The sequence below is a fragment of the Cottoperca gobio genome, chromosome 13, assembly GCF_900634415.1.
Source record: "Cottoperca gobio chromosome 13, fCotGob3.1, whole genome shotgun sequence".
Classification (NCBI taxonomy): Eukaryota; Metazoa; Chordata; class Actinopteri; order Perciformes; family Bovichtidae; genus Cottoperca; species Cottoperca gobio.
In genome coordinates, this window is record NC_041367.1 from 13,510,145 (window position 1) to 13,530,128 (window position 19,984).

General features: G+C 40.2%; 1 protein-coding gene across 14 annotated transcripts; it reads left to right on the top strand.

The window, feature by feature from the left end:
* The first annotated feature begins 327 nt into the window (after positions 1 to 327).
* On the top strand, positions 328 to 19,734 carry picalmb (phosphatidylinositol binding clathrin assembly protein b). Of its 14 annotated transcripts, none has more exons than XM_029446022.1 (24): positions 328 to 1,095; positions 6,503 to 6,645; positions 6,746 to 6,821; positions 6,926 to 7,028; positions 7,962 to 8,055; positions 8,212 to 8,323; positions 8,419 to 8,525; positions 8,658 to 8,699; positions 9,311 to 9,322; positions 9,873 to 9,958; positions 10,272 to 10,395; positions 10,486 to 10,619; positions 11,610 to 11,710; positions 11,888 to 12,040; positions 12,437 to 12,520; positions 13,396 to 13,488; positions 14,183 to 14,293; positions 14,879 to 14,995; positions 15,124 to 15,154; positions 15,324 to 15,423; positions 15,572 to 15,631; positions 16,492 to 16,644; positions 16,986 to 17,091; positions 18,275 to 19,734. In XM_029446022.1, exons 1-23 carry the CDS (start codon positions 966 to 968, stop codon positions 17,076 to 17,078), a joined length of 2,259 nt encoding a protein of 752 aa, XP_029301882.1. In that variant the 5' UTR covers positions 328 to 965; the 3' UTR covers positions 17,079 to 17,091; positions 18,275 to 19,734. The 14 variants fall into 14 exon arrangements, with proteins under 14 accessions (XP_029301882.1, XP_029301886.1, XP_029301883.1 ...); XM_029446026.1 differs by having other exon boundaries at positions 16,492 to 16,596; XM_029446023.1 differs by having other exon boundaries at positions 10,492 to 10,619.
* Positions 19,735 to 19,984: the final 250 nt, after the last annotated feature.

Genomic DNA, 19,984 nt, shown 5'->3' on the forward strand with positions numbered 1-19,984 from the left:
ATTTGGAATGATAGTTTACACTTTGAAAAAGCCACAATATCACAACTCTTTATTACAGTATTATTACAGTGATTTCAAGTGAGATTTGAGGTGCTACAAGGCAAAGTAAGGTCAGCATAAATTCAGGTCGAAACAAAAAGTCTCATTGCTTCACTCAGTTAGGCCTGTTGCAGCCTGCTCTTACTTCACTATGTCCACTCCTCAATCAATACAGGCTTCATCCTCTCATCCAGGCCTCTGGCACTCCTGTGACTGAGCATTTGTGCCTCCCTCAACATACCCCCCCCCCCCCCCCCCCTCTCCCCAGCTGGCCTGCGGTCAGTTGCTGTACACCTGCACCACAGCAGACATAATGGGAGCTCAGCAGTGTAGCATCTGATTCAGGCTCTGCAGGGGCGGTGTGTGTTGTGGGTGCAACCAGGTTTTTCACCCTGAGAGCTCAGCAGACTGAGCAAACAGGCCCGCCATTTCGCCTCCTCGGTGGTCTTTTTTCTTTCATAGCGCTTTAAAGCGGAGCAGCGGCAGGAGGAGGAGAAGCGGCGGCGACGACTGGCGGAGCGGCGGAGGCAGGCAGGCAGGAGGAGAGACGCAGGGATCCGGTGTGCTACATCGGGATGAGAGCGAGACAGAGACCCGGGTCGGATGAGTCAGCGAGTGGACCCTGCAATCACGGTATCCCTGAAATCTGACTGACGGAGCCAAGCGGCGCAACAAGATACAGACAATATAACATTTTTTGATTGTTGTTGTTGTCGGATTCGGCTTCTCTTTATTCCGCCCTCCCCTGGTCCGCGTCTGCCATAGCCTAGTTTTGATTTTGATTTCCACCAAGGTGGGAAAAGGGGGGGTCCGGCAAGGTTGCGGAGGAGGTGGAGGTTTTATTTAATTTTTTTCCTAAAAGCTCACTCCCGAAGATAAAAGCCAGACTATATTTTAAAGTCTTTTGTTGCATTGAGTGAGTGAAGATGTCGGGGCAGAGCATTACGGACAGGATAACTGCAGCCCAGCACAGTGTAACGGGATCCGCCGTGTCGAAAACAGTATGCAAGGCCACCACTCACGAAGTAATGGGCCCGAAAAAGAAACATTTGGATTGTGAGTATCTCTCTTTTTTTTTTAAACAGCACACAAGTCACAAATCACCGCAGGCTCCTCACGAGCGGAAACACCGCTATAACTCGCTGAGTTATGGCGGTGGAGGAGCTACAAGGCCTCAAAGCCTCAGGATAGGCTAAATGCTACTGCTTGTTCATGTCAGGGAGATTATATTGTTATAACATCGAGCTCAGGCCTTGTTGACATAGTGCTCTACATAATTAAGAAGGGTTTAAAGATGTAGCGGCCTTCATTAAGCCTTACAAATGATTTTATTTTCATTTTGGGTCACAAATAGCTTTCAAACTAGCTTGTCTAGCTGTCTGGTTTTGTTCACCCCCTTTCTCTTGTCATTCTCATATCTACTCATTGATGTACATCTTAAATGTTTAGCCTACATTGCAGTACATTGGGATGCGTGTTTATTTGACCTGTATCTAACAGAAAACATGAAAAGCAGTGTTAGTAAGTGGGCCCATGCCACTCACAGGCCTTGAAATGAACATTTTCAGGAATCCAATTTCATCTCCCATCTTGGTGCACCTGCAGCTGGACAAGTGTCTGTTTCAGGCTACATGGCGAAGTGATTGAGTCATATGATAACCTGATGTTTCTCATGGTGGGGTCATGATGCCTCAGACACTACAAACAAATCACAGTTTGTGGCTGAGATTTGTGAGTTTCCTTCCTTCTTTACTCAGGACATCATACACACTCCTGCATGCACCTTAACGTAAGCACAATAGCTGAAATCCTCGTGCGATCATTAGTGTGATGCACTCAGTCAGAGGAGTCACTGTTCGTCTGTACTTAGAGATGCAGTGGGTAGATGTTCTGCATATCGATCTGCACTTGCAAATGCATGATGGCAGCAATGAAAGTGTTTTATGAATGTTCTGCGTCATCATAAGAGTTCAGTAACAGTCCAGGAAAAAAAAGTGTATGCTGTATCTTCAGACTCATTGTAATGACCTGTGGAGTGAATTACAGTGAGAATATGATTAGTTAACAGGTAATAACTAGTGGTTACTTTTGCTGATCATTTTGGCTTAATGTTAAAAGTTGCAGACTCCACACCTGTTGTGCTGCTCAGGCGACTCCCCCTAGGTGAGATGAGTGAAAGTTGGCAGAGTGACACTCAGTTGGCTCATCCCAGCCCAGGTGACTGACATATCTCAGTACACAACAGAGCATAATATAATAATAATAACACAGTATCCTCTTGTTGTATGGCGAAACATAAAGAAAGCTAAATGAATTGGTTTATAGTTTATTAAGTTTCTTTTGTCCCTTTTATATTTTCTCATGTCCCCTTCTGACAGAATAGAAGCAATTGTTTTTTGTGTAATTCCTTAATATGTAAGTGTAACATATCTATATTGTATGTCCTTATTAGGGATTTGACAATACTTTGGATAAAGGGGAAAGAGAGATGGGGACATGACTGGAGTTGAGAGAAAGTAATGGAAGTATAGGAATGCACAATTATAGCGGAATATGGATTTGCTTGAAATGTTTTGATATTAATGTCAATACATCATATGAGTAAAAAAACAATGTTATTAATTATTATAAACATATTGTTTTACAAAACACGTCTTTCATTTTACAAAAGAAGCCAAGCTTCTCAAATGTTAATTGTTGTCTAAACAGTAGCAGTTGTACGAGAACCTTTTCTAGAATTGACAAAATCTTAAGATAAATCAGGACAATTATTATAGACCATTAAATCAATATCTGATTTTAAACTCTCAAATGAACTATTCATTCATGCAACCTTTATTTTGACTCGGAAATACTGGAGACCTCATTTACAATATAGCCACATAAACATAACAGCAAGAAAGGCACCAAGAAACACAAATAAGAAACTTAATCTTAACATTTAAGCCAAATCAATATCGGTATCAGCCTTAAAACTCCTGTATTGGTTGGGCTGTGCTACTCGTTGCTTCTGGCCTATTTTGATGTTTTAGTCTGAGCCTTATGCACGATAAGAGCTGGGAAGTAATTCAGTGTTATGATATGTAAACTTCTAAGTAGTATCCAGGGCTGCAACTATCTGCCAAATACTTTGATGATTATTAAATAATCATTTGGTTTTAGACAATGGTGAAGCTGATGTTTTAAAAATGCTTGACTCTGTCCGTCTAAAACCTAAATATTCAGTTTATTGTCACAAAAGACAAGAGAAAGCAACACACCTTCAGATTTGAGAAGAGGAATATTTGGCCTTTCTGCTTGAAAAAGGACTTTTTGGTGTAGTGCCAATAAGTGTAAGTGTAGTGCCTGAGTTTTTGGTATTTAATGTATTTTTCTACAAAAAAACTTTTTTTGTAACCAGAAGCTAGTAGTTAAAATATAGTTAAAAGCTATCTCAATAACTATAGTTAGTTTGTTATTATAGATAGTTTATCTGATAAAAGATTAAAGGTGCCCTGTGAAGTTTTCTAATGAACAAACAAACATTATGTTGAAACTCAGTGATTCTCACTTAATCTTTGAGCTCTAACAAATGTGTCGACTATATTTCCTTTCTAATTCTCAAAGTCAGTTTTTAAGTATTTTAATCCAGCATTGTTACGTCCATGTTTACTAGCTTGCTCACTGTGTATCTTGGCAAGTTACCGCCACCTGTTGATCTGCGGAGTAGTGTCAACATCTACACAGGGAACCTTTAAGTAAACGCAATTATCTGACATTTGATTCTGCTCTAATCTGAATGGGCCAACATTAAAGTAAATTGACTCTCAATCATGTCGATCACAATCACGGATACAAGATTTATTATCATGTTACAACACAGGGTCGGGGCAACAAATTGCAGTTATCGTCCCATTTTGCTACATGAGAAAAAAAGGCAGAAAACAATTTTTTTGTGGTGAAGTTTGGAGGATGAGTTGAGGAGTCTCACAGCCTGAGTGATAGTGTGTCTGTATATTGCTTGTTCTGCTTTGTGATGGTGATTTGATAAGGCTGACGAAGATTTCTGTTGGTTTAAAATGTTGCACAATTGGGAGCTTTTAATTCTGATTCTACCTTTTTGATTCAAGACAATTTTTGGTCATCAGTGCAACAAACACACTTTGTACCAAAACAGTATCACGGTTTAATACCCAGCCTCATACATAGTTAGTGCTCCCGGGTCGAAAAATAAATATTATAATGATAGTATTTTATAGTGTTGTCACAATACCAAAATTTGACTTCAAATACGATACCTGCCTAAAGTATCTCACTACCGATACTGATTCTACCTCGGCAAACTCCTAAATTTCCCTTGGGATCAATAAAGTATCTATCCATCTGAAACATCAGGAAAAGCAATGACAGAACATGGAACTTCATTTTTATTTATTTTGTATTTTTGTAAACAGAAAACATTAGACCAGGGGTGCCCAAAAGGTCGATCGCGATCGAAGGCAGTGCGGGTAGATCGCGCACCGTTACAAAAAATGAATATATATTTTCCACCAACAGAACCTGTCAAAATTCAAGTTTTTTGTTTTTTTCTTTTTCTAACAGTGAAACACAGTTCATTACATTAGTTTTGTATACATCAGAAAAATATTCTCATGAATTAAGACTCATTTATTTAGAAGACAATTTAACACATTTTTAATGAATTGATTAATTCTGATTTATATTGACTCCAAACATATAACCCAGCCTTAATGGTGACTAACACGCTGTTCAGCTGCATCATGCACCATCATGACTTACATTAGAAATCATTCATGTCAACCACTGTGAATATATAACGTGCTGATTGTAACATGACAGCACTGTCAGTTTATCCTCCTCCTCCTCCTCCTCCTTCCTCCCTCGTACTCGTCTCCTCTCCATCATCTTCTTCTCTGGGCAGTTCATCCACCCATGCTAACTGCTGCTGCTTCTCTGGAAGGTTATCCTGTCCTACTTAAAGTCCCCCGCCTTTTGAAAAGTCAAATATAGGACAGAAAGGGAGGCCCAATTACCCCGTCAGTCTGATCACTGCTGTGAATGGCAGGGTTATTAGCACTTTGACTAACAGTCAACCAGCACATGGATGTAGGATGAACATGTCAGCAGAGGAAGTGGGGCAGGACATGTATGATTTACCTCTTAATGCCCTGCGCTTTGTGTTGGTCTATTAAAAGGATGTTTTGTTGCTATTAACAATTCAAATGAATGCTATCAGTTTCTCCTTCTGCTGCAGGGATCACTGATTGCATTGATGATGATTTACTCTTTGTTATGTTAATCTTATGTTGAAAACCTCCTTGTTTAACATGCTGTTGCAGCATTTTACTCGCCGTGTTTTAAAGTATTTTGTGTAGAATACTTGCATTATTGTAACTCAGATATATTTATTGTCAATTAATCTGTGGATTTGTTTGATTAGTCGATCTACCATTTTTTGTCAGAAATGTCAGAACAAAAGTGATGGTCATGGTCATCAAAACTACCATTGGTGACACTGAGGTCATGTTTACAGTAATATTTTAGCAATTTGGGTTGATTTATAATGACATGAGGAGTTAAAGTTCTACAATTATACACTCGTTGGGTTTTTATATATATATTTTAGACCAAACTCAACTGTTTTCTGTATTCTCTGCCAGGATTACAAACCTGACACCATGCCAACATATAGGGAGAATAAAACTGTTAAATGTATTAAGATTGGTTATATATGATATTTAGTTTACAATGGTATGCAGTAGAGAAAGTAGCAAATCCTGATGTTTTAAAAGCTTTAAGGGCATTTGTGCTTGAGAAATTACTTAAATAATCAATTGATTATCAATCAATCTTTGCTGAAAGAATTTCTGTTCATCTATTAATCAATTAGTCGACTAATTGCCTCGACCCAAATTAAACTCCTTTTTTTGTTTAGTTTATATTATTAGAGATCCATTTCGAACATTTTCAGTTTCGTCTTGACCAAATTTTGGGATTTTGTTGATGCTGCATACAGGTTACCACACTGCACACACGTGACCTGCTGTGGAGGACATGAGCATGAGTCAGAGACTGTTTTTTGGCTCTGACTTCCAAAAATGGCATTTTGCATCTGTGGTCACTTTTTACTTTTTCACCGGAGGCAGCAGGTGCTTGTCTGCTGACCAGCTCAACACGAGGCCTTCTGGACAATTAGCTCACACTACGCTGGGTTGTCTATGATTAGATGTATCATTGTTTTATCGCCATAGAAAACACGGTACATCAGATAAATCTGTCAGCTCTACACAATGTTGTGATATCAATACAATAAAATGTCAAATATCCTTGACTCAACACATCGATACCCATTATGCGATTAGATTTTGACGCTTGTGTTTCACACTATTTGATCTAAGCTACGTCGGTGACAAAATGTCCGTCATATTTTCCCTTTTATGAACTTTTTGTCTTTTTGTTTCAGATTTGATCCACTGCACCAACGAGATGAACGTGAACATTCCTCAACTGGCTGACTCGCTGTTTGAGAGGACCACCAACACCAGCTGGGTGGTTGTGTTTAAGTCACTTATCACGACACACCACCTCATGGTGTACGGCAATGAGGTGAGACGCTTCAGCAGGCCCAAGCAGATTATTTCAGCATTAATGTGGTACTAATTAATAGTGTGGCGGTGTGTTAAAATGATTTCCCCCTGTCATACAGCGTTTTGTCCAGTACTTGGCTTCAAGGAATACACTATTCAACCTCAGTAATTTTTTGGACAAAAGTGGGTTACAAGGTAATAATGTGATTATAGCTGTTGTTGATTTCAGTTCTAAGACATTCTGAATTCATGCACCATTTCAAAAAAGTAAATTTTCCCTCTGCTGTTTTACGTTCCAGGTTATGACATGTCCACATTTATTCGGAGGTATAGTCGATACCTGAACGAGAAAGCCGTTTCGTACAGACAAGTTGCCTTTGACTTTACAAAAGTTAAACGCGGGTAAGGATTATATATTATTATTATTATTATTATTATTATTATTATTATTTATTATTGGTTATTATTTATTATTATTATTATTTATTATTGGTTATTATTATTATTATTATTTATTATTATTATTTATTATTGTTATTGGTTGTTATTATTATTATTATTATTTGTTATTACTATTCTATACAAATATTAATTTCCTTTTTTTATATATCTGAAAAGGGAATGCTTATGTTCAAGTCAAACTATTATGTTCATTATTGATTAACATCTGAAGAAATGTTATCATTCATCAACTAATTACACCAATTACAATTTCCCAGAGCCCAAGTTTATGTTTTCAAATGACTTGTTTTGTTTGACCACAGTCTATAATTATAGTAAATATTTAGTTTACAATGATAGAAAACTGAGAAAAGCATCAAATCCACACATTTTGAGAAGCAGGAAACTGAAACAGATTATTTGTTAATCAAAATTGTTGATTTGTTTGGTGGATGGATTTATTGATTAACTAATTTATTCAGCCCTTATTCTCTCCAAATATTTGTGAAACTAAACCCCAAATATGTAAGGTTTCAGTAATATTTCAAATTTAAATGGAAAAAGAAAATTAACCACTTCAATTAGAGCTGCAATGATGAATTCATTAGTCGATCAACAGAAGTAATTGCCACTATTTTGATAATCAAATAATCATTTTAGCCATTTTATTAAGCAAACATTTTCTGTTTCAGATGTGAAGATTTGGTGCTTTATTTATTTTCCTCCTATATGACAGTAACTAAATATCGTTTGGGTTTGGACGTCACTTTGAGCTGTGGGACATTATAGTGAAGTTAAGTCAGTCTGTTATCGTGTTTTAGAAGCTCATCCATCTCTCTGTCTCCCCTCCCCTCTGTGCCCTCTCCTGCTCCCACTCTCCATGTGTCTGCACAGAGTGGACGGCGTAATGAGGACCATGACTACAGAGAAGCTTCTCAAAACTATCCCCATTATTCAGAACCAGATGGATGCCCTCCTCGATTTCAATGTGAGTTTAGGGTGAAGCCTCCCGCGGCTCTGCAGCTCGTGTCATAAAAAGCTGCTCCTCAGATGTATTACTGTAGCTCACATAAACAGACTTTGTTTTTCTACGTCAACGCATCACTGTGCGGTAGCTGTAAGATAAATGATTACTTTCCCTCAGGTCAATGCCAACGAGCTGACTAATGGAGTCATCAATGCAGCCTTCATGCTCCTCTTCAAAGACTCCATCAGGCTCTTTGCTGCTTATAATGAAGGCATTATCAACCTGCTTGGTAAGACCACTTTCACTTTCATCCTTTTTTATCACTTCATTTTGTCCCAATACTTTGTGGTTGATCATTCCACTTTCTTTTTTTTCACCAAATAGAGAAATACTTTGACATGAAGAAGACTCAGTGTAAAGAAGGTTTGGACATTTACAAGAAGTTTCTCACCCGAATGACCCGGATATCGGAGTTCCTCAAAGTAGCAGAGGTAACTGGAACTTAATGTTTTTTCACATATACTTCTGCTTTTATAAATAAAAATTAGATATTTTGTCTCTCAGTGTGTCGTAGTGCTGCAGAGACGCGACTGTAACTTGTGTAACTCTTTCTCGTCTAACAGCAGGTGGGCATCGATCGAGGAGACATCCCAGACCTCTCACAGGTAAGCACCGACCCCTCAAAGCAATCTGAAAACACAGGTTTTCTACTCTTATTAGGAAGTACTTCCTTGCTCTCTTACTCTTATTTACAGCTCTTAGTGCACTTTTATCATCACCGTTGGTTTTGTCAAACTAGAGTGTAGTCCACCCAACACAGAAGTTCTTTATAATAAGACACTTTGCATGATTTCCTTCTCGAGCGCATGTTTGCCAGAGGAGGTGGTCTTCTTCTCCTGTTTCTTGTTCTTGTCTCTTCTTCTTCTTCTTCTTCTTCTTCTTCTTCTTCTTCTTCTTCTTCTTCTTCTTCTTCTTCTTCTTCTTCTTCTTCTTCTCCTTTTCTTCTTCTTGCCCTTCCCTACTTCTCCTTCTTTCTACAGTAAATAAAGGTGTTGTCCCCACTAAGTGTTTCAAAGTAATCACTATAATTGCAGTCCACTCATTAAATCTGCACAGTGACAGTTAGACGAACCGCACACACTGTTTGCGTTGTGTTATGGGGGACCAATTTTACAGAAATATTTTACCCCGGAGAACTGCAGCTAAAAATGCATTCCCCCTCTGACTGTCACCACCTTTATATTCTGTATTCTCCCCCTTTATCTTTCCACTTTAGTTCACAGTTTGTGTAAGTACTATCATTTCACTCTTCTTCTATGTGCGTGACTTGCTTCAGTGTTGTCTTTTTGCATGCCTCTGCTCTGACTCTGTCTCCTACATCGTGGTGAAAAAAAGTTGAAAGAAAGAACACTCGCTGTGGTAAAGTCTGTTCACTTTGGTCACATTATTGAGGCGTAAACCAGTGTAGCTCATCTACCGTAAAGTGGCTGCCCCGTTGTACTTAGACACGGCCGATTCAACAACACCCAGGTTGTTGAAAGTGCCGTGGTGCAGTACGTCATCCCACATAGATGTTACTCTCATCCAAAGTAGCTTTTTAGCTGGAATGCAGTAATCGATCAGTGGTGGGAAACTAATAGCCCCAAAGTTGGTAGTTTATTTTTGTGGAGCAAAACTGAACCTCCTAATCAAAGACATAAATTGGCTGTTTGGTGTATTTCATGGTGTGTGATGTTTTCTGCTCTATCTTGGTTGCCCACCACTGTCCTTTATGGTCTTGCAGACTACATTTTCTGTGTCTCAGGAATTTGCTGACTGTGTGTTTTCTGTCACGGCAGGCTCCCAGTAGCCTTCTCGAAGCTCTGGAGCAGCACTTGGCCTCTTTAGAGGGCAAGAAGGTCAAAGACTCCACTGCTGCCAGCAGGTACATTAATGCTCCCATCACTATGTCTGAATTCCTCTCATCCTTTCCTTGAATCTCGGAGTCGGCTTTTCTGTTTATATCGCTCAAAGATATAACGTTTTATTAGATTGTGCTGCATCAATCAGTCAAACTTCATTTTTGATTGTATAACAAATTCAAAGGGCTTTACAGATGACTGACGAACTGATGATATGTAAACAGTAAAACTATTTGAGACGAGTGCACACAAGAGATAGAAATGACAAATGTAATAAGACAGCCAATGAAATGGATAAATCAATCAATCCAAAGCAAATGTGTGTCTTTCCTGCAGGGCCAGCACTCTGTCAAATGCAGTCTCATCACTGGCCAGCACGGGGATGTCTTTCACGAAAGTGGATGAGCGGGAGAAGCAGGCAGCTCTCGAAGAGGAACAGGCTCGACTCAAAGCTCTGAAGGTGGCCTTGCTGTTTTAAAAAATGTTTTAAAAAGCGCTTCACTGCGTTGATGTTGCCTGTATGTTTGAATGAAAGTTTCTCTTCACTCAGGAACAGAGGCTCAAAGAGCTCTCCAAGAGGCCTTCCTTTGCCACCACTGACACGTCGCCGATCTCCACCACCGGGGGCACCATCAGCACCGCACCAGCCATCGACCTCTTCTCCACACCCAGCTGCTCTAATGGGTGCGGCTTACATCTACAGTGTATCTCTTTAGTTCTTGAAATGTGTTTTGCTATTTTCTAGCCTCTTAGCATCCATCGACTTATCATTATTGTCTTTTTAAGCTTAGAAAATTCCTCTTCCTGAAAGTCTTCATTTCTGTATTGGCTTGTTCCAACTCTTCGTTGAAGCTTTATGAAGTTTACACAGAGTGAAAACTAGGGCGATTATTTTCATTATCAAATAATCTGCCAATTATTTCCTCTAATATGTGATAAGTTCTTTACTAGGGTGGAGCAATATATTAAAGTTTTCCAATCTGCCACCGCCTGGCCAACAACTGGAGATTGCCGATATATTCACGCAGGTGTGTGTGTGTGTGGCGTCCCCCTGTAGTTTCAGCTGGGAGACGTGTTTGAGTGGCGAGTTCGCTACGTTTCACAAGCTCTCTTAGCTTTTGAAGTCCAATAAATAAACAAAAGAACAACACCTATTTCCCTTCTTAAACAGAAGAATACAACTGTACACTTTCTTAATTGAAGTTTCTCTTTTTCACTGAACTAAGATTAGCTTTGTTTCCTTGTTACCTCATCATACAACACACTTCATTCAAACTCTACACAAACTAAATAAATTCATCTGTTCCAACAATCACCAATTTTGCTTTTGTCGAAATAAACCCTTAAATCACAGAGTTAGAAGTGAAAATGTGGCTCTACACGCTGCTTTTCCACATTGTCTTTCTCTCGCTGCACACCGAGCAGCGGCTCTCACTCGCTCTCCGGAGGCAGACCATTTGAAGAAGCAAAAAAAAATAAAATAAAAAATTGCCACTAAAAAACAACCAATATAATTGTCCAATCGGCAAAGAAACAACCCCACATTTAATGTTTGTGTCTGTAAATACAGTAAAGTGTCTTTTAGACTAATAGGGGGGGGGGGGGGGGTCATTGTAAAGTTGTAAAAAAGTAAGTTGAAATCGAGGAAGTATGTTTTCCTTTTTCTGTCTGCAGTGCAGTGAAGATGGAGAGCGACCTTTTTGACCTGCAGTCAACTTTCCAGGCCTCCATGCAATCAGGCTCAACGGGGCTTCCAGTGGCAACAGCGTGGGCAGGTACAGAGCGGCCTCTTCAACACCTCCAACCAACATCTGTGTTTCTGAACTTTCTGGGTCTTTTTCTGCATGCTCTCCTTCTCTTGTTGTTGTCTGACTCTGATTCCCACCTCTTCCTCTCCACTCTTTTTTCTGTCTTTGTCTTTTTCTCTGTCTCTCTTTCCTACGCCTGCCTAGATCCTTTCACCTCTGCTGAAGCTGGAGATGAATCCATGCCAAACCTTAACCCTTTCCTCTCAAAAATCGCTGTCGATGCCACTCACTTGCCTGTCGTGTCTTCAGACGGTGTTAGCTTTTCCTCTAGGACATCTGGTCATGAAATGTTTGGTGGTAACGACTCATTTTGTTTCTCCTCAAAAGTCCTGTCGCTCTTGTTCATTTCTCTGTTGCCACTTATGAGCATGACTAGCTTGCATGTTTACTGTGCTGAATGTTGATTATCTGTCTCTAAATAATCTTTTGTCTGTCTGTACAACGAACCTCATTGCAGTTCATACCAAGCTCAAGCTATGTTGTTGTTGTTGTTTTAGTGAGAAGGCCACTAAATGTATCAACCAGGACCCTCCATGTCCCACTGTAGAGGCCATACACCCATTTTGCTTTACAGTTCCCTTTCATCCTCTATTTAAATGAACAGTTTGGTGTTGCATTGTAATACAAACATGGCGTAGAGCTTTTAAGTTGAAACCTGTTCTTCTTTTACCAACCTTATTTTTGATTCTCCAGATCGTTACAATCCCTTTATTGACACAAACTCATCCGTTTCAACCAATTACAAACGCACAGTTCGGATAGAACACTCCATCTCAGGTACTATGATGGCTCACCATCTCAGCCTATGTTTCCTGAGCCCTGGCAAACATATGGTCCTATACATTACCCACAGGGCTCCTATTTTGATATTTATGGTAGAAATGTGGTCATTATATAACATTAAAGGAAACGTTTGAGATTTTGGGAAATACACTGATTTGTTCGCTTGCCTACAGTTGGATGAGAAGAGTGATAACGCGCTCATATCTGTCCGTTTGTCTCCCACGACACACGTATCTACTCTGTAAATCATGTGTCCTGTGTTCTCCTGTGAGAAATGTATACTTTATGTTCTTTAGTTTTGTGATGGCGCTCCCTTTCTTTGCATTAATTAGTTGAAATATCATTCTCCATCTGCGTAGAGGGAGGACTTGTAACCCTACGGCCAATCAGATACCTTAATTTTAAACCATATTTTCATAAAATACGGCAGATTTAGTTACCTTTGGACACAGCCAGGTGTTTCCCCCCCGTTACCAGTCTTTATGCTAAGCGAAGCTAACTGTCTGCTGGCTGTGGCTTCATGTTCGTCGTACAGGAGAGAGAGTTGTATTGGTCTTCTCATCTAACTCAAGAAAGCGAACAAGCATATTGCCCAAAATGTCAAACTATTCCTTTAATCCCTCCCTCTTGGTTGCTACAATACTGTTCTGCACTGTTTTATCCTTCTACAACTCTTAAACTTGACTTAAAACACCCAGAATTGAACAACTTCAAAAGTGTTAGACATGTTAGCTGTCTTCTTTCTGCCTGTGTTGCCGTCATTTCCCACGTGTCTCTTTGGCCTGGCCTTGAAATGCCTTTTTCTTTTGCTCTCTTTCTTCCTCTCTCTCTTCTTTGTCTTCCTCTTCCTGCTTCCTGTGGCGTGTCAGACTCCTTCTGTGGTCCAGTGTCCATTGCCCAGCACCTCCCACACCAGGCTCCCTTCCCCACTGAGCCCTCTACTGTAGCAGGTCTATTCAGAGGTACTGAAGGCAGAAGATCGCTGCTAGTTTTCTATTCTGTAGAGAAGGTTCAAGTAACCAGTGAGTGATCTATGTTAGAAGTGGGTATATGTCATTTAATATCACGGTAACGGTATAAACTCAATTAAGAAATGCTTTAAAGTAATTATACCGTACTTCATCACGTTTGATTATTTTTCTGAGTTAAAAACAAAAGAAAAACTAAAATGATTTTAAAATGGAAGCTTTCAGGTTTTCTGAGAACAATCATTTCAAGTGTTACGCGTTTTAAGGTTAACAGGTGCACGTAAATACCAGCCTGACTTTAGCCAGTGCAATATAAAGCAATATAAAAAACACATTTTCTTTATTTTATAGTACATACGAAAAGAAAAAAAGACTTTTCCGTTCAAAAAGCTGACAAAACACTGGCAGAATAAACTAGAGTGCACAAATCACGATTACCTTGCGAGGCAGCTGGATTCGCGATATCGCGAGATCACGACAGAATCCCAACATCACGCTTGAATAGCTACCGGGGTGGAATCGGTATTGCAAAATCTCTAGTGGACACATTTTTACCGCCATATCGCCCAACTATGGACACTGTACTTAAACACGTGCCAGTGCAGAAAACAAAGGTCCAGGCGGTGTTCAGTGTCCCCCTCATGTAACTCTGTAACTGCAGCTGTCTTCTCTCTCATCTCTCTTGAAGGATACTCGACGCCGCAGGGCCCTCCACAGCAGTCAGCAGGGGGACTCCAAGTGGACTTTGAGTCCGTTTTTGGAGCCAAAGCCGCAGGCAGTAACAGCCTGAATACTGATGGTGAGGATTTCGTATTTACCTGCAATACCTTTGCAATAGACTTCTGTGTTTAAGCAAGGTAGACGTGCTGAACCGTAGTTTGCAGATGATTAAAGGAAGTCCAATGTTTGTCCCTCGTCCCTCAGCTGAGAAAAAGATGAGCTGTGCAGAAAACAAGTCAAATATAGAATCTTTAAAGAAACATTTGACAGACGGAATACCTGATAAGTCATATTTGTATGTACAAAGTACGTACAGGAGTTTGTTTCAGAGCGCTGTATCTCCCCTGACGTCACATACAGCTGACACACCTGTAGCTCTCGGCCCTGTCTTGTCTTCTCCGCACTATTTTCACCTCTGTCAGTATCTGCAAACATTCCAGAAGTGCATAATGTCCCTATGTATCGCTCACCAATCTCAAACCATTAAAACATTATTATTATAATGATATTACTCAACCTTTCCAAAACAAAAAGTATGTTTTAATTGTTTGTGTTTGTCCTGGACTCATTTTTATTGTTACTGACAAAATACTCAAAAAAAAAAGAAGATAATTTGTGACCTAACGAGAACAAATAGGTTTATTATCTGTGTGTGTCTTGTCAGATATTTCCGGAGGCATCCTGAAACCGACTCTTGCCGGCTCCAACCAGGCGTGCGGTCAGCTGCCAGACAAGCTGGTGTCAGATGACCTTGACTCCTCTCTGGCCAACCTTGTCGGCAGTGAGTGTGCCGCTTTGGCTTTCAGCTGCACTAATTAAAGCACATGCTCATTAAGGCACACGATATATAATATATAAATATATATAATAACATCCACCCCATGAATTGTCTTGTTTTTTGTTCTTTAGACCTCGGCATCGGAAACGGCACAATGAAAAAGTAAGAGATGGATCAGCGCTCTGTGGCTTTAACACACACACACACACACACACACACACACACACACACACACACACACACACACACACACACACACAGACACAGCAGCAGCTTTGTGCTTTCAGGGCAGTTACAAGCTGGTGCTAACATCAACTGTCTTAATCTGCAGTGACATGCACTGGGTTCAGCCGGGGGAGAAGAGGATGACCGGCGGCACCAACTGGCAGCCCAAAGCGGCGCCGTCCACGACCTGGAACCCCGTTGCCATGGTGACACACAGATTTCTAACAGTAGTGCTCTTGACTTCTGCCTTTTTTCATTTTGAATGCCAAATAACTGGAGGATGTATTGTTACGCTGCTTCGCTGTTGTTTTTGAGCTAATTTGTGTTCTCACTGCCCCGTTTGTGTCTCTTCAGCCATCGTCCGTCATGGCCTTCCCTGCCACCACACCCACAGGCATGATGGGATATGGCATGGTTAGTATTACGGCAAACATACAGTATGTGCAGATCTAGCGGCATTTAAGAACACACAAATGAATCCGATATTGAATTCTTAATGTTGCTAATACTTTCAGATATCTGTCTGTTTACCTGTTTCATACTATTTAGAGAATTAATTGAATGCACTTAAACTGGGTCAAGTGAATTTCTTTTAAGTTGTTATAAATAAAATGAAGGGTGGAGGATTCTCAATAGTTTTTATAGCACACTCAGCTTATAAATACTCATTTTCAATGACACGGGGTCGTCTTAGTTACTTACTTTTTGATTAGGAAGTGAAAATAAAGGTGTGGAAGGTGCACAGATTATTTAGCAACGCTGTTCAGATGTAAGTGTGATTAGTCTTCATACAGTATTGATTTACGGTCTCACGTTTTATAGCCACTGCTGCTTAGGTGAATGAAGAGCCAGTATGTGTGGAGTTAGAAAATGTATTGAGTGTGGTGCCCCCTAGAGGTTGTATGAGAAATTATAAATGTGAGGATAAAGCTGAAACAATAATCTGCAGCAATTTTGAGTAATTCTTTAACAAATTCAATAAATAACAAAGTCAAGTTTTACTGATTCCAGCTTCTCCAATTTGGTTTGTGTTTGTCTTCGTCATCTATTATAATACTCTGGATATCTTTGGATTTTGGACAAAACAAGCAATTTAAGTACGTTTTCTTAGGCTCTGAGTCAATGAATCAGAAAACTAATCAGCACATTATCAAATAATAAAAATAATCTTTACACATAAATTCTACACGTAGTGGCTTTACATTTGTAAAAGGAATGACTGAAATGCACCATCCCTGACCTGACTCCTCTCACCTCTGTGCAACACGCTGCAGCCTCCACAAATGGGCTCTATGGGGATGATGAATCCACCCACCATGATGTACTCCCAGCCCGTGATGAGGCCACCCAACCCCTTCGGCTCTGTGTCTAGTGCTCAGGTGGGTGCACCGCAGTCTGACTACGCCACCGAGCTGATGCACAATGAAGTCAGTATCTATTTGCGCAGTTATCAGGTTGAGTAAATAGGTGTATCCATTGTGCTGTGACGTGTACCGTAATTAGTCACCGTGTAAGCATTGTTGTGAGTGTGATTACCGCAGAAGATGATGACAGTTTTAACAAAGGACCCCTTCAGTCTCATGATGAGCTGAAAGGGACAAAACTTTGAATCATCTCCCTTGTCTTGACTCCCTGTTTCCCCCCCTATTTATTAACCCTTCTTTCATACATCACAGCCTCCGAACTAATCTCATCCCCGCTTCAGTCTCTGTACTGACTCTGACTTCTCCTCTGGTCCTCCTACTTCCTGTATTTCTTCCTGAAATAGCCCTCCGCAGCCTCTAGTCCTTCCAGCCAGAGCCCTCTCCGAGCCCCTGGACAGGACCCGTTTGCACACCTCTCTCTCAAGGATTTCTTGTAGAGCATCTCTTTAGGTACAGCATGCTCTTTGCTAGCGGGTGCACCGGCATGTGTTGCATGCCCAGTTCTAACCTCTTAACACACTCGATGTCTCCTCCCTCTAATAAGATGCTAAATGTATTTTCTTTCTCATTTTTTCTGTTTTATCTTGACCTCTGTTGCTTGGATTTCTTGCTTGTTTTTGACGGAGTTACTGCGTCTTCAGCACAGCCAGACTCCTTCTGACCCCTTCGTTCCCCCACTGTCATCACGTATTGCTCAAACCTGTGTCCACTGAACCTTGTAGCCATTGCTGAGTTTAACTAATTGACTGATTGCTTTGCTCTGTCCCTCTAAGTTACCGTCAAGCCTTCCATTCTCACAAAGAACATGCGCAGTTTATAATGATAAAGACGGCAAAAAATAAATAAAAATGGGACACAGTCAGAAGAGATCTTCTTATTTACTGTAGATTTGACTGGTTTTATGTTTAAGTTAACTTCAGCTCCACGAGTTGGTTCAACATGCTGTCTTTCTTTCTGACTATTCAATATTATCAGCTGACTTGTTTTAATACAAGGGGGGGGAAGGATCTCAAATATGCACTTGAAGGCTGCATGATCTCATGCTAAAAGGCTAAAGCTAACAGATTCAAGACAAGAAGTGAGCGTTGATGATCAATAGAAAAAGAAGCAGCTTTGTTTTGTATTGCAATGTTAAGCTAATTAGTCCTGTTATAGACATGCTAACTATGGATGTCAGTGTCATTTCATTTTGCTTTCGATAATTCAACATCAATTAAACTAATTATAGTTTATATTTAATTTTAATTAAACTAAAAGGTTCATTTTGTTTCCCTTTTTCTTGTTTGTCTTTTACTTCAGTATCTGTTGGCTTTGCTGAAGGTTATTGATCATTTGATCAGTGGTCTCTATAAAGGCCGATCAGATGACGCATCGCTTCCGAGTTGAAATATTTTCATACTTATTTGCTTTCCATCCTGCTCGTTACACGTGGCCTCATAAAGAACACCACCTGCAGACGTAACAGCCCCCGACAGAGTTCAAAGCTTAACAGACCTGCTGTTCCCGGTTGTGGCTGCTCAGGCTACGATCGGGCAGTGATGTTCTGGGGAAGGGGTTAGCCTTGACTTATTAATAATGTCTGTTCACACTTTAACCTTTCACTAATGTGCTGTGTTACTGCCTTTTCTTGCAGATGCAGTTCATGTAATTTGAAGAAAAGTGTCTCTCGGAAGATGAAGCACTTAGCAGCAAAGCTTTGTCCTCGTTGCAGTCTAACTCTTCGGCGAAACATTCACACCCCCCCCCCCCCCCAAATACAGACATGTCAAGAACACAATGGTGCAACGACTGTCAGAAACCATGGTAACCATGTCCAAATGACGTTTGGCGATAGCTCACACCCATTATTCTGTAACTTGTCCGAGACGTGGAGTGATGCTGCCGTCTAAACCCCCTTAAAGAGGATTCCTTATCCATTTTACAGTGTAATCTGTAGCGGTGGATATGGGTGCTGAGAAACTTTGATGTTATGTATTTGGAAATACTGTGGTTGGATGTAAAGGCTTGATGTTCAGCGGGGAGGGGGTGGAAGGAAAAAAAGGAGCGGTCCTCCCTTTCTTGATCCGATCATCAGTCATCCACTCCCTACAGTTATTTAACTGTCACTAAGTAGTGATGCTAAAGGCGTTTACACCTGTTTAGTTTTTGTCTTTTTTACCGTGTTTACAGTAGACATTCCTTGTGTGTTGTTTGTTTGTATTTATTTATGATTATTGGATTAAGATTGGGGGAAAAAAATAATGTAAAATCTACAGTACATTGAACACCTGTGGGAGTGCTTCAGCATTAAACAAGGATCTCAGACTATCATTGAGAGGTAGAGTTAAAAATAGCTATTATATAAATTACACCTATTAAGCGGAATGATAGAGCACTAAATATTCTACGAGTTTTGTGTTAAGAAACCTTTTTACTAGATGAAAGAGTTCACAATCTCCATTGTACTTAAAGTGCAGAGGTTAGAGTATGAGTCAGTAACCAGTATATATTCGATTCTGTGCCTAGGGTTTTTTGCAATGGATCGGTTTCCTGTCTAGTTGAAAAACACTTAATCCACGAATCTGAAGCGTCGCACTGGATGGTGGGCTCCATTTGCTTTAAGCTTGGCATGCCATTGACTCACTGACCGTATTCAAGGCTGCCTTTACTCTGAATGTGAAAGAGTTGTCTTCATGTTGCACACATCTTTCCACACTACAGTTCCTCAGTGGGAGTGGGGGGGGGGGGGGGGGGGTTGAGAGGATGGAGTGTGTCTGCTTGTTGGTTAGCTGTCGCTACGCTAACGGGGAAAAGGGTCACAGATTTGATGTAAATTAATTGTATAAAAGATCCAGAGGACCAGGGTGGAGCGGAGGAGCACTGTTGATCGGCGCTCTGTGTATATAAAAAAAAACTGACTGTTCTTTGAGTTCAAAAGTTGAAAGATGTATGAAATATGAAAGCAATTCAATCAAATTTGACTCTACCTAAGTTTGATTCAGGATATTCTCTGCGTTTGTCTCCGCAGATATTGTCTTTGTGTAATTAGAACGTGTAGCAGACAATGACTGAAGTCTTTTCTTTCTTTTACAAATAAAGAGCAGCTTCCACAAACTGTTGTGCAGTAGTCCTTTATTCAAGGTGAATGTGAAATCTGTATCATTCTAAATACAGCAAGACGGCAAACAGGCAGACTTGAGTCATTATAAAAATACTTTATAGACACTTTATAAACCAGTAAGGTTTGTGTAAGCTCTTACAACATAAAGAGTGGACTATTAATAAGTTAAAACACTGTAAATACATGATATTGCACAAGACACACTTTTTACAATGGTATGTAGTGCAGTTGTTTTTCAAACTG